The following is a 13,481-nucleotide window of genomic DNA, read 5'->3' as shown; positions in this document are numbered from 1 at the left end:
ACCCCTTTTTAATAAGATTCCACATTCAAGATAGCTTGATTTTCACTGTCTCGGATAACAAAAATCTCCAATCAAATCTTTCAGCGGTATAAAGATAACAGTATGAAAATGGGATATTGACAATATAAAAATTACATTGTTTGAGTACTAAAATATACAGTATAATCAAAATTTATGAAAGAGTAGAAATATACAAATTATAAACATTTAATGCTGTAGCAATTTTACAGTTTTTTTATAAACTCATTTTAATTTAATATGCATACATTGCTTGTATATTTTATTACAGATTCAGAGCCAGTAATATAATATGCAGCCGTAGTATTGTTTATATATTTATCTATACAGATATACGTTGGGGTCATAGGGGGCCTGGAGCCAGCTGATATTGGGCGAGAGGCCCATACTATTGTGTTATCCATAAAAAATATAGTGATGGGAAAAGAGTTGGCCAATATCACAAAATAGAAATAGGTCATCAAGTACAAGTACCTCACGATTGTAAAAAATGAAGTTTAAAGCACTGATATGCCCAAAACAGACCTACATGTAAATGAATAGGTTAAGTTTAGTATGCATGGAGCCAGATATGAGGTCGATGACCATAAAGCCTAAACACGGAATGCTAAACTGATTGCTGGTATACCCTGACCTTTAGGGCGTGAGTTTAAATGGACCACATCTGTCATTCTAACACAGTTAGCTATGCTTACATGATTTTACAGCCGCAGCCACCACTGAGGTGACCAATTAGATGTTACATTTCCAGCTCCAAATACCAAGTCGCAAAGGTTAATTCATCCCCTTGAATAAAGAGGAGTGTGTGTGTGTGTTCGTATGTGTGTGTGTGTGTGTGTATGTGTGTGTGTGTATGTGTGTGTGTGTGTGTGTGTGTGTGTGTGTGTGTTTGAGAGAGAGAGAGAGAGAGAGAGGGAGCAGAAACCAGGCACACAGGGCAGGGATAGAGTTTCTCCCGGTAAGAGAACTCTTTGACCGCCATAGCTTCTGTTTCTCCTCCCCTGTGACTCAATACATGCGACATTTCACCGAGAGGAACAAGACTCTTTTTGTTGGATTATGATTTATTTTGACTTTTCAATTTATAGAATAGACTCATGGTGATCGCCAGGTGCACACCGCGGTCGCTCCCCGGCGTCGTGTTACCTCACACGGGGCACCATGGGCTCGTAAGATGCCTTCTCTGTGGAAACGGATAACGTTCTCGGTGGCCTCTGTGCTCTGTGTCGGCTCGGTGGTCCTCTTGGTCGTGGCCCTCGCCACGGAGCGTTGGGTCACCGGGCGGATCCTGTGTAAGACCGGAGCGGAGATAGTGAACGCATCCCATCCGGAGCTGGACCAGTTCATCGGGGAGATTTACTACGGCCTGTTCCAGGGAGGAAAGAGCAAGAGGTGTGGGCTCGGGAAGAGGCGCTCCAAAATATTCAGTAAGGTCAATTACAGTATAGCTACACCCAACCTCTTATGGTTTTGTTTAAAACACAACGTGGCCATGTGACAAACAAGACTAACTATAGAAACGCAGGTACAATGTTGTGGAATAATACAAAATAGGCTGCAATTTAAAACTTTTATCGTCAATTGTTTGTTTCCTAATGAGCTACTGCATCAATAGCGACTAGAAGTTCAGCAAAAACAAATCCTGGAGAGCACAAAGTTTCCAAAATAACCAAATATTCAGGAATGTTCAGAAAAACATATTTCAACATATTCAGTAGCTTGATATAGACTATATGATAGCGTAAGACAAACCCTCTTCAAAGCTTAAAGCCACTGAGGTCACACTGTTTGCTATTAACATTAATACATATCAAGAAGAATGGCTATTTTTAATAATATTTATTGCAGCTTTTGCTGGATATTATTATACAAAAACCCATAAAAAACATAACAATATAAAATTGAGGTTGCTTTCTTTTATCATGTGCAAATTTGCAAATCATATTCAAAGGACAAGAACACACTGCTGCTACAACCCTACAAACATTAACATTTCGTGAGGTGATGAGATTTCAGATCAAAATATTTGATCAAAACAACATTTTGTATGTTTTTCATCTGCACATGACTAAAATCACCAACAGTTTAAGGCGAGTATGAAACTCTTGTCTGTGCCCATAAATAAATAATTTTCTTTTCATTTCACTTTTCTATTCATCAATCTTCACCGTCACTCTTTCTGGATGCTGTCAAGAGTAACATTAATTGGTAGCCACCTATGTGTGTTTTTTCAGTTTCTTGCTCACGGGGATGATAATATGTGTGTTTCTCCATTTCTGTCCAGTTTTCCCAAAGCTTGTGCGAACATTGAACAGTGGCCTTCACATGATGGTGATCCTCTTCTTGCTGGTGGCCATTGGCTTCGCTCTGGTCAGTCTGTCTTTCTGCATTTACAACGCACGCAAGGTTCCCTACCAGAGCATCAAGGGGCACAAAGGACTCTACCTGTGGAACTTCATTGCTGGTATGTGAGGGGACTCTTGTCTTTACTCGTTCCCTCATAACCTCCCAAAAATATTGCTCTTTTTCTTTCATTTTCATGCCCTGAGGTCGATCCATTTAACCTAGATCTTGACTTTTAACCAATCAGTTTATCTCTCTCACCACATTTTTGTATATCAAACCCATACTGTGCATTTTTCTTTACTTATTTCCTCCATCTGTTCGTCCAGCTCTTTTCGGTGCCCTGGGTGTGTTGTGTTTCCTGGCAGCCATGAGACACCACCATCTGACCGAGCGGGTAGCGAACTATCAGGAGAACCTCTTCGTCCTGGTGGTCCTGGATGACGGCCTGGACTTGTCATTCTGGCTGGGCGTGGGCAGCGTTGCGACTCACTTTGCTGTCTGCGGAGTGGTTGCCATGAGCCGGATCAAGCTGCCCAAACCGGAGATCAAGAAACCTGAAGAACCCACCATCTCTTCTCTGGACCTGCTCTACTGAAGGACCAAACCAGGAGCATCATGTTAGCACTTCCATCACTTACGCTTGACAAACCACCGACTGTCATATTGCTGAGTGGATACAACACTGTGCCAGAGCCCCTGTGCTTTGTAGGCCACATAACTTATGGTTCATTATATAATCAGAATTTAGCCTCATGACTGATTTCACATCAACTGACACAACAAAACATGTTGTCTTGTCAGTGAGAGACAAAGGTGTTGACCTGCTTCCTCCAAAAGCCTGGACTGTGATGATGGTGGTGTGGATCACACTGTTGGAGTGAATGAACAGTCAAAGTCAAGTCCACATTCTCTTTATCTAATCATACATCAACAATCAATTCAAATGATTAAACACAGAAAAGAGATTAATCTTGTATTTTAGACAGGCATGTTTTAGACTTTGTAGATTAGCATGGAGAAACAGAAAATACATTTTGGGTAAAAATGTACAAAAATAAAATTCTGGACATCTTGTGCTGTATATTCTCTCAATAGCTGCATGTGTAAATACATTATTGTTTTTTTATTGTATGTATCGTCAGTAATAGGTTGTCAGAATAAAGTCTGTAGTCAGTCTTATACAGTAATTTATCATTACAGTGATTTATTGTAGTTAGTTGCAATCCTGCAACCATGACCATGTATTTCATAGTGAATGAAGGGCTTACATGTGATCATCTTTAAATGAAACTGTACAAGTAAAGGTGTTTAACTTTAGAAAATTGTTCATAAATCTTGGTCTCATCTGAAGTAGTGGGTTGCTATGCAGGTTCAAAGAAGAATGATTTTTGTACATGTTTTAGTTAATCGGCACAAATAATCGTGTGCTCATGTGTTGAGTTTACTGAATGTCTTCAAGTATTTTCTCCAAGATTTTCTCTTATTCAGTTAAACTGGAGCTGGAAAATAACAAACTTCTGACCAACATGAATTTACTATAAAATAAACAATTACTTAAAGTGTATAGTTCTCCTTATCTTTGTATTTTGTTAGATTTATGACCCTCTGGGGGGTATATACTATATCTGTACAGCATGTAATTTTTATCTCCCATAAAAAAAGATTAAAAGATATGAATGAAGTAAGACTCTGACTGACTGAGATGTCAGCTCACATGTTAATCTGAATTTCGTTGAGATCTGTAGTTTGAAAAGATGGATTTGAGATTCAAGATTTGTTATCACATGCTTGATTACAGTGCAAACATAATTACCAGTAATGAAATTTTCTGTTCCAGAGCCAATTCAACTTTACAAAGTAGAATGTATATTACAGTGAGCAGACATATTTTACAGTAGCACTAATTAATATAAAGTGGCAATAATTAACATAATAATATAAATACAGTTATAGAACTAAAAAATGTAAACTGTAGAAATGAAATTAAAGTATAGTCTTATACAATAAGACAAAAGTATATAATAATATATTTTTCTCTATGATATTACACCTGATATTTGGGACTCACTCATTGTTTGATTGACTTAATCTTTATCTTAATCTTACGTGTATTTTTTTCTTCTTTTCTATATTTTCTATATTAAGCAGGAAGATATCTTAAAGTTTAGAGAAGAAACCAGACTCCAATTAAATATTTACTTATTTTACGCGTATCTGCCGCCAGGTGGCGACAGCAACACGCCTTCGTCGCTTGTTGGTGACATCATAAAAACACGCGACCGCGTCACGTCGCTCGGCTGCCTTCTGCACATGTCTGCGACCTTTACACATCTCTGAATGAAGAGTTGACTTGATTTTTTTGGGGGGGGGGTCAGTTCATGTCCAGCAGATGACAATGCTTCTTCTGAGGAGAGTGGTGCAGACGGCGGTGCGGACAAACCAGCGCCGGACATTTTCTTCCTCACGGACTCACCTGAACCACAGGAAGGTGAGAGGAAGCCTGTCGAACAGCTGACAGAGAAGTTACATCAGTGACTTTCAGAGGTGTCAGTCCTTTCAGTGCTGTCCCTGTTTGTGTTTGGTATTTGTTCATGTGAGCATCGTTATGTGTGTGTGTTTCTCATGATAACTCTTTCTCTCTCTGTGTTTGTGTGTCTCTGCAGGGTTTGGTGCTGGGAGTGTTTGAGAAGGAGGGAGAGGAGGGAAGTCTTCATCTGACAGAGGCAGCTGCAGGATTTGACCAGACCGTGTCTGGAAAACTCTCCGATCTACTGAAAATGTGAGTCTCCGTTGGCCGTACACTGACTGGGTATAGTTGTGAGCTAAAGTTTGGGTGAAGTACATCATTTTTTGATGATTTATGAGGTAAAAAGTAGTCAATCCCAACCTTGCAGCAACCAGAAATTTTAACATGATGTCAATGCATTTTTACTTTTTATTTAATGAGCTGAAATAATGGAAACACATAAGGACACCTTTTCCTTTGCCGAGACACATAAATTCAACTGCAAATCACACAAATAAGCAGCAATATGCACTGTAAGTAACTTGTTATACAATATATGTACTGTATATATGTTTGTATATATTCCATATGTATGTCAGAGGATTGTAAGTTTCTTGCTCCAGTTTCCCTGAATGAGATAGACCAAAACACATACTAAAATTGTGCTACCAAGGCTAAACATAATAGTCTTTTCCTATTGGACCTCATAAAAAAATCTCTTATGTTTAATCAACCTCTGTGTTATATTTTCCAGCTCTGGCCCAGCACTGACGAAAGGCAAAAGCAGAATATTTTATGGAATCCACAAGGTAACGAAATGAGACATAAGATATATTTTTAAAAGTATGTGACATGACCGTATCAGAGTAATTACATCTAATCTGCGTCCTCTCCAGGACTTCCCCTGTGTAGCTGTCGTAGGCCTGGGTAAGAACAATGCAGAAGTGTGTGGAGCAGAGAACTGGGACACCAGTAAGGAGAACATCAGACAGGCGGTGTCAGGTAGGTCACATAACCTCTGCTTGTCTTAGTGCTGGAGGGCCTGCTGGAGTTGTCTGATACCTGTGTCTTTCTGCGTGTGTGTGCTCTGCTCAGCTGGCTGCCGGTTGCTTCAGGACCTGGAGGTGAATCACCTGGAGGTGGATGGCTGCGGTGATGCCCAGTCAGCAGCTGAAGGTGCTGCTCTGGGCTTGTATTATTATGACCAACTCAAATCCAAGAAGAAAACCAAAGTGACAACGCAGCTTCACGGAAGGTAGAGCCTAAAAAAATATATAACCTAAAACTGTGACGTTTTGGTAAATCCACATCAATGCAGTTTCATGTTAACTGCATATATTTGACTGTGTGTAATTATTCCTAGTGCCGACTCGGTCGGCTGGGAGAAAGGAGTTGTGTACGCAGAAGGTCAAAACTTGGCAAGGCTTCTGATGGAAGCTCCGGCGAATCACATTACTCCTACTGCCTTTGCCAACACCATTGAAGAGAAACTAGCAGCGCACGCGGCAGGACGAGTCACGATACATAAGAGGTCGGCATCATTCATCATCATCATTACTCATCATCTCTGGCAGTTCTTTAGGCAGCACTCAGAAATATAGATTATTTATCTAGTGTTTACCTAACTGTCAGATGACGTTTGTACAACTAGGACATGTGATACAGTGTTTTAGTTAAGGACATTTTAGACATATATACTTTTTGGGACACACAAATACAACTGCTTCCTATCGTAGTTTCCGGTTTTTGATTGCTACTAATATAACTTAATCATAATAATTTATAACTTTAAATGATTCCTAATCTGATTATCATAGTCAATGTCTCGTAAATCGACATCAAAGTTTTGTATTTTAAATCCATCTTGTGGTCTGGAGAGTGAATGAGGGTGAAGTAGGACGTGTCTAATAATTCATGTGTTTATGCAGATCTCAGACTTGGATTGAGGAGCAACAGATGGGAGCGTTTCTCAGTGTGTCGAGAGGTTCAGAGGAGCCTCCTGTTTTCCTGGAGCTACATTACAACGGCTCACCTGACAGTACGCAGGCCCCGCTGCTCTTAGTGGGCAAAGGCATCACCTTCGACAGGTTAACCATAATGATACACAGTCCAGCTCACTTAGATATGTAACGGACCACACTTTCTGCTCCATTTATTCAATACAGTGCTCTCATTGTGGTCACCTGCTCCCTCTCGCTCTGTCTGTCTGTCTGTAGTGGTGGTATTTCTCTGAAGCCGTCTTCTTCTATGGATGAAATGAGAGCTGACATGGGCGGAGCCGCCACCGTGTGTGCGTCCATTGTGACAGCGGCAGCCCTGAAACTGCCGGTCAACATTATTGGTGAGTTTCATAACATTAAATAACATTTGTTTGCATATTGAGTACGTGCACCAAAAAAGAAAATATTGGAATTGTTTTTAAGGGAAAACAAATGTCCTAGCCTGCCTGTCTGCTTCGTATGATCGAACCAGGTCTTGCTCCTCTGTGTGAGAACATGCCCAGTGGAAAGGCCACGAAACCAGGGGATGTTGTAACAGCCAAGAATGGAAAAACAATCCAGGTGGGTGAAAACCCCTCATGAAATTTTAAAGTTAGAAGCAGTTTGTACATTTGTTTGTATCTTTACAGATGAATAGATTTTACTCTTCTCTCCACATCACAGGTCGATAATACAGATGCAGAGGGCAGACTGGTTCTCGCTGACGCACTCTGTTATGGACACAGCTTCAACCCCAGAGCCATTGTCAACGTTGCGACACTAACAGGTGGGATTTTAACAAGTAAATAAACTCTCTGCGTTTTGCCTGTGCTGGTGTGAAAGCTGCCATTTGGAGTCAAGTGCAGAAAAAGCAACTGGTTTTTATGCCACTTGAACATGTTGATGTCGGTCTGTTTCTTGTCCGACTCGGGTGAGGTTTGTTTTCTGGTGCAAAAACAAAACTGGCTAACCATTACATGAATTTAAACAACCATTAAATAAATGTTGATTGTGAAACTGTCAAGGAAGCAATTTTATTTCATATTTACACTAGACCATTTGGTAAACATTCTTACATTCCGTGTTTTGCAAACATCTAACATTTCAATAGAAAGTGATTGAAACCTTTTGACTGTGCCACCACATGAGACACCTATATTTATTTTTTGTCAGGTGACTACTGTCGGTCGTCATTCATGACATAAGTTCCAGTTGCCTTCTTGACTGTTTACGCTGGTAGTGAGTCATTTCTTCGTGAGCTTTTTGTGACACCACAGAGGATAAATAAACTCATAAGGTCCAGTTAAGCTCTGGATGACTTGCAGTCACCCTGAGGAATATTATTTGCACACTGACTGAGGTCCTGCTGGTGATACAGTGTGAAATTCACCAAATTCAATCACTGATTCACCCTTCGGTCTAAATTACCTCATGTTTACAACTCTCGGCTTGTTTATAGTCAGTGGGTTAAAGGCCCAAATGACTATAACTAATAGACGAGAGTTGTTATGGATTGTATTAAAGTATGCAGCTATAATTAGTAAATACTAAAAATGTGTCTTCTTTTGTATTCAAGGTGCAATGGATGTAGCTCTTGGCTCAGCAGCAACTGGAGTATTCACAAATTCTGACTGGCTCTGGGAGCAGCTGCACAAGGTACGGTGTATGCACACTTCACACTATAAACACACACACACACACACACACACACACACGTGACTGTGTCTCTCAGCTCCTGTGTTGACGAAGGGTTTGTTGCAGGCCAGTGTTGTGACAGGTGACAGAGTGTGGCGGATGCCTCTGTTCCAGCACTACACCCGACAGGTGACTGACAGCCAGCTGGCTGACCTAAACAACGTCGGCAAGTACAGCCGGTACGTATCTCATGACACTGAGTGAGCGTCTGCAGCTCCTGCTAACCGAGGAGTCTATTCAGGGCTTCATTTAACAGAAATTGATTGTTTCTATCCGTTGATATCGTTCTAGTTCTGGCGGGGCGTGCACAGCCGCTGCATTCCTGAGAGAGTTTGTCACAGCTCCTCATTGGGCTCATCTGGACATCGCTGGAGTGATGAGTAACAAAGATGAAGTACCTTACCTGAGGAAAGGCATGTCTGGAAGACCAACGCGTACACTGGTGGAGTTTGCTGCCGGGCTGGTCCATCACGGATGAGAGATCAAAAACATACACGATCTTCTGGCCAGATTCAGCTGGGATCTTTTCTGTCCACACATATTTGAATTGTATAATGTCCTTAGAGGAACTAATGATAGAACGATGAGAAATTTTATATATTTTGTGAGACAAGTTTGATGGATCTACTGTACATGCAACACATGTATTACTACAAGACCAAGAAAAAAAACAACTGTGTGGATGAAAATGCGTACTACATCGTTGTGATTTCAGCTGAAAGTTCAGATAATTTAAATGTTGTATAAATAAACTCTGTAGGTCTTTAATAAGCTGTATGACCCCGTGTGTCTTTCATGATTTCTGAGTCTTCGACTCCACTGTCAATGCACAATGGATTTCCACTCACATTAGCAGAAAGGGTTATAGTCAAAAGTATGGAATACAGCCTCAAAGCAACAAATGCAGTGTCATGTAACAATTTTGATATCGATCCATAACTTTGTGCTGTCATGATGTAATTGAATATTCATTTTGCAGGCTGCAGTTGAACTTTATTGCACAACACGTCACTTGTAGGTGTCAACATAATGAAGTACAGTTGAAAAACCACCACAAAGTGCATGTATTGCAGGGTTGTTGTTTTGTATTAGTCTTAGTTACATTAACAACGCTGTCCGTGTACTTTCGGCCAGAAAGAGCGTACACAGAAGATGCTTGTGCGCATGTGCGGACCGGGTAGAATCCCCCAGATCAAGATGGCGTCGTCCATGGGTGGGATGTTTCCCGGTCAGCAGCAGCCGCCCGGTGCGCATCCCGTCGCGGGTCCAGGAGGACCGGGCCAACCGGGCTTCCCCGGTACCGCTGCTAGGGCTCCGGGAAACAACACGCTCGTGGACGAACTGGAGGCTTCCTTCGAGGTAGGAGGCTGCCTGGCGGCGCTAGCTTCGTGTTAGCTGCGGGTGCTAACTGTTAGCCAGCGTCAGCTGAAGTTTATTGTTTCATTAGCCGGTTGTAAGACAATCCTTTATTTACTGCACTCGTCCCACAACGGGGAACGAATAAGCCCGGTTGGCACCGACTTTGAGAAGCAGCTGTTTTTATTTCACGACGACTTCTTCAAACCAGCTAGTATAAAGAAAACACAGTGGCTCACACACGTTGCATAGGTAACGGTCAGGTGGCGCGATGATCAAATCTAACTTTTCCTAGCCGTGTGTAGGTCCTGAACGCAACACAAAGAAACGCATAACAACAAGTCAACAACAAGAACAACACAGTTGACTGGTTTCTTACACAGATACTGCTTGGCCCAGATCTGCAGAGATTAATTACTCTGTCGTTTTTATGAAAACCTTTCCAAAACCGTGTGGTAGCAACTTCTCCATTGTGCTTATTTGCTGTTTTTTTCTTAATGATCTACAATTGTAAACCTCAGACTCATAACAAAATATATTTGAAGATGTCATCTTGGTCTCTGGGAAACCTGAGTAATTTTCACTATTTTCAAATGTTTAATTAATTGACTGATTTATTAAGTTGATTAATTGATAAGTAAAAAAATAAACAGCTATTAATAGATGATTTAAAAAAAAAACCTGTTTGTTGCAGTCCTGGTGTAGAGGAACTGGATCGTCTGCACAGAGAGTCAACATTAATCGATGGAAAGAAAGCAAACACACCGCTGATATTTTTTGATAAATGCAGGTCAAAGACAAGAGGCCACTGCAGCCAGACTGTGGCTCGATAATAAGACGCAGACACTGGTTCCCCACGAGGAGTTATGGATCTCCAATGTGATAGTGGATGTTCGAAGCGCCTGGTGAATTGTAATGCAGACTGTGAGCGAGGTCTTATCGCCTAACGTCAGTGCCCAGTGTCACGTATGCTCTTGTGGGAGTAATTCCCTGTGGTCAAGTTTTGAGATCTTGTGGAAAGCCTTTTTTACCCACAAGAGTGAAGTCTGTTGTAGCAGACTAGAAAGCTAGAAAGCTGGTGTCATTCAAGGGGAAACAGATTTTCACGGCTGAACAACTTTTCACATGGCCTGTCCTCAAAGACCTGCTGATTTTCATCCACATTAATTAATTCACTTCACTAAAGGGCTGTAAAAGCACATGTACTGTATGATATCCACTCATATACAAGAAGGCACATTGACCAAATGTTGCTCTCTGGGTTCATTCTGCAGGCATGTTTTGCGTCCCTGGTGAGCCAGGACTACGTGAATGGAACCGACCAGGAGGAGATTCGAACTGGTGAGTGAAGCACTAGATTTTATTAGTTTTTATTGGCTTTAATTTATGTTATATATTGATTTATTTTAGAGCCTGACAGATATATTGGTTGGCCTATTAATATCGGCCGATATTAGCCTTTCATAAACATATCGTATCGGCCAACTGAAATGAGCCTTTAAATGTGCATTTATGAATACATTTTAGGTCAAATAAATGCTCCTGTTGGCGACATTGAGGTTGTACTTCTGACATTGTCTTTAATAATAAGAAAGATCAAACACTTTACACTCTAACTTGAAGAAAAACTGTCAGTCTTGAATCATTCAACATGGATATCGCTCAGCAGTATGCTCAGTTTTGTTGAATACTGTATTTGTGTCTGTCTGTTGATTGCAGGTGTTGACCAGTGCATACAAAAGTTTCTGGACGTTGCTCGACAGACGGAGTGCTTCTTCCTGCAGAAAAGGCTCCAGTTGTCTGTGCAGAAACCAGAGCAGGTGGTGAAAGAGGTAAATTGTTCAACTGACTGGTCTTCTCGTCGTTCAGATTTGATCCTTTCCGCCTCCCAATTTTCACCCGCTCTTTTTTCAACTGTCTGTGTCCTTTTAAAATGCTACTTATGATAGCCAAACTATTTTATCTAAGCACAAAACAATCTCTCAGATATCCCAAATTCCTTTCTGAGAACCACTGCCTGTGTCGAATCCATAGTTTACTGTCCTTTATATGTTCGACCTGCTGTCAGTGTTTTTAAATGATTTGTTTGTCTCCATGTGTCTCTTCTCACATACATTTTTTTCTCCCCTCACTTCAGGATGTGTCAGAGTTACGTAACGAGCTGCAGCGAAAAGAATTGCTGGTTCAGAAGCACTTGTCCAAATTGCACCACTGGCAACAAGTGCTCGAGGATGTGAGCGTTCAACACCGCAAACCCTCTGACCTTCCTCCCCCCGGACCACTGGCCTTCCTGGAGCAGGCCTCTGCCAGTCTGCCCCCTGCCCCTCTGAAACCAAACTAACACACGAGAACTCAAGGAAAGTACACAGCATCATGTGCTGTCAACCTCGGAGGGAACTGGAGAACAATTTGCTGTCCAGGGAAAATCATTCATACAGATTTTCTGGATTTCCACTTTCTTTCAGTGTTTTTGATTCATGTAAATATTTCTGCGATCTTTTTTTTTTTTTAACTGTAAAAATAAAATACAATTTGTGACTTTTGAATCTGGACTGCAGCCTTAATTAAATATTTTTTTGTTTGTACATTTTTATAATTGAAAACAGGATCAAGCTCCGGCTGTACAATTTAAAGGGGCATTCCACCAATTTTTACGCAGGAAAAGCAGTTGTATAATGTGGTCCTGGATAAAACAAATATTGCTCACAGCTTTAAATCTCTGTCACTTGTTATATTATATCATGGCAGAGAAACCATGACTGGGCCTCCTGACAGCCTGCTGTCTCTAATCCATTCACTGTGTTCACACCATAACAGACTTGTTCCTCCAGCTTCACAGCTATCGCCCATCCATGCTGACGCCACAGCCAGACACAAGCGGTAACAGACCGACTCTGGGGACAAAGTTTTCTTCAAAATGGGCTTCTTCACATGAAAAAAAAGTTATTTCACTGGGTTTACCATCTTCATCAGCAGATCCCCAAATCAGAAATAATATGTTCTAAGGGCAAAATTAGGATATGTAATGGTTGGGGTTGAAATCAAAATCTAAGATGATTAGAGATATCAAAATGATGGCATTCAATGTCAGAAATGTGACTCATATTCTCATATTTTGACTTAATGAGTCAACTTGATAAGTTAATGAGATTGTGATTGAAAAGGTTTGAGTTTATGTTGATTTATTCAAAAGGTACGATGCACATTAATTAACATGCGTATTTTCAGCCATGCAGGCTTGTTTTCATAGTTTTCATCTGTATTTCGTGGTAGGTTGATGGTAAAAAAAATCACGTAGATAACATGGTCAAACTTATAAAAGCACAGAAGTACACGAAACAGTATCTACGAAAACACCGACAAAGACCGCTACACATGGAAGACCCCAAAGCACAGACGTGCGTATCAAGCAAAAAGAAAAAATGATAAAACAAAAAACATACAACAATACAAAGAGAATACAAGAATCATAATCATTAGTAAAATAACTACATAGCCCGACCACTACTCCTGATATCAATAACCAATGTTATACAGAATTGGAGAGGGAGTCCATAGTTGTGATGTTCCTTACTTATGGA

The 13,481-nt window shown here is 40.8% G+C and overlaps 3 protein-coding genes across 3 annotated transcripts; all 3 read left to right on the top strand.

Moving 5' to 3' along the window:
- Window positions 1–952: 952 nt before the first annotated feature.
- clrn2 (clarin 2) lies at window positions 953–3,926 on the top strand. The gene is made up of 3 exons (XM_035637354.2): window positions 953–1,445; window positions 2,303–2,482; window positions 2,691–3,926. The coding sequence occupies exons 1-3, from the start codon at window positions 1,193–1,195 to the stop codon at window positions 2,957–2,959; spliced, it is 702 nt and encodes a 233-aa protein (XP_035493247.2). The 5' UTR covers window positions 953–1,192; the 3' UTR covers window positions 2,960–3,926.
- Window positions 3,927–4,628: 702 nt separating this feature from the next.
- Window positions 4,629–9,315, top strand: lap3 (leucine aminopeptidase 3). The gene is made up of 13 exons (XM_035638260.2): window positions 4,629–4,852; window positions 5,028–5,143; window positions 5,625–5,679; window positions 5,767–5,872; window positions 5,966–6,125; window positions 6,234–6,401; window positions 6,799–6,957; window positions 7,087–7,211; window positions 7,343–7,431; window positions 7,534–7,636; window positions 8,426–8,505; window positions 8,611–8,723; window positions 8,836–9,315. Exons 1-13 carry the CDS (start codon window positions 4,754–4,756, stop codon window positions 9,020–9,022), a joined length of 1,560 nt encoding a protein of 519 aa, XP_035494153.1. The 5' UTR covers window positions 4,629–4,753; the 3' UTR covers window positions 9,023–9,315.
- Window positions 9,316–9,716: 401 nt separating this feature from the next.
- Window positions 9,717–12,446, top strand: med28 (mediator complex subunit 28). Its single transcript, XM_035638311.2, has 4 exons — window positions 9,717–9,903; window positions 11,175–11,241; window positions 11,620–11,732; window positions 12,038–12,446. The coding sequence occupies exons 1-4, from the start codon at window positions 9,742–9,744 to the stop codon at window positions 12,239–12,241; spliced, it is 546 nt and encodes a 181-aa protein (XP_035494204.1). The 5' UTR covers window positions 9,717–9,741; the 3' UTR covers window positions 12,242–12,446.
- Window positions 12,447–13,481: the final 1,035 nt, after the last annotated feature.

This window comes from Scophthalmus maximus, chromosome 8, assembly GCF_022379125.1.
Source record: "Scophthalmus maximus strain ysfricsl-2021 chromosome 8, ASM2237912v1, whole genome shotgun sequence".
NCBI lineage: Eukaryota > Metazoa > Chordata > Actinopteri > Pleuronectiformes > Scophthalmidae > Scophthalmus > Scophthalmus maximus.
Note: the sequence above shows the minus strand (reverse complement) of the source record. Positions and strands in the feature narration are given on the sequence as shown.

Coding starts and splice junctions, on each gene's coding strand:
- clrn2 (XM_035637354.2), top strand. CDS start 1,193: ATGCCTTCTCTGTGGAAACGGATAACGTTCTCGGTGGCCTCTGTGCTC. Junction 1,446..2,302: donor GAGGCGCTCCAAAATATTCA/GTAAGGTCAATT, acceptor ATTTCTGTCCAG/TTTTCCCAAAGCTTGTGCGA. Junction 2,483..2,690: donor CCTGTGGAACTTCATTGCTG/GTATGTGAGGGG, acceptor CTGTTCGTCCAG/CTCTTTTCGGTGCCCTGGGT.
- lap3 (XM_035638260.2), top strand. CDS start 4,754: ATGACAATGCTTCTTCTGAGGAGAGTGGTGCAGACGGCGGTGCGGACA. Junction 6,402..6,798: donor CGAGTCACGATACATAAGAG/GTCGGCATCATT, acceptor GTGTTTATGCAG/ATCTCAGACTTGGATTGAGG. Junction 7,212..7,342: donor ACTGCCGGTCAACATTATTG/GTGAGTTTCATA, acceptor TGATCGAACCAG/GTCTTGCTCCTCTGTGTGAG.
- med28 (XM_035638311.2), top strand. CDS start 9,742: ATGGCGTCGTCCATGGGTGGGATGTTTCCCGGTCAGCAGCAGCCGCCC. Junction 11,242..11,619: donor CCAGGAGGAGATTCGAACTG/GTGAGTGAAGCA, acceptor TGTTGATTGCAG/GTGTTGACCAGTGCATACAA. Junction 11,733..12,037: donor CAGAGCAGGTGGTGAAAGAG/GTAAATTGTTCA, acceptor CCCTCACTTCAG/GATGTGTCAGAGTTACGTAA.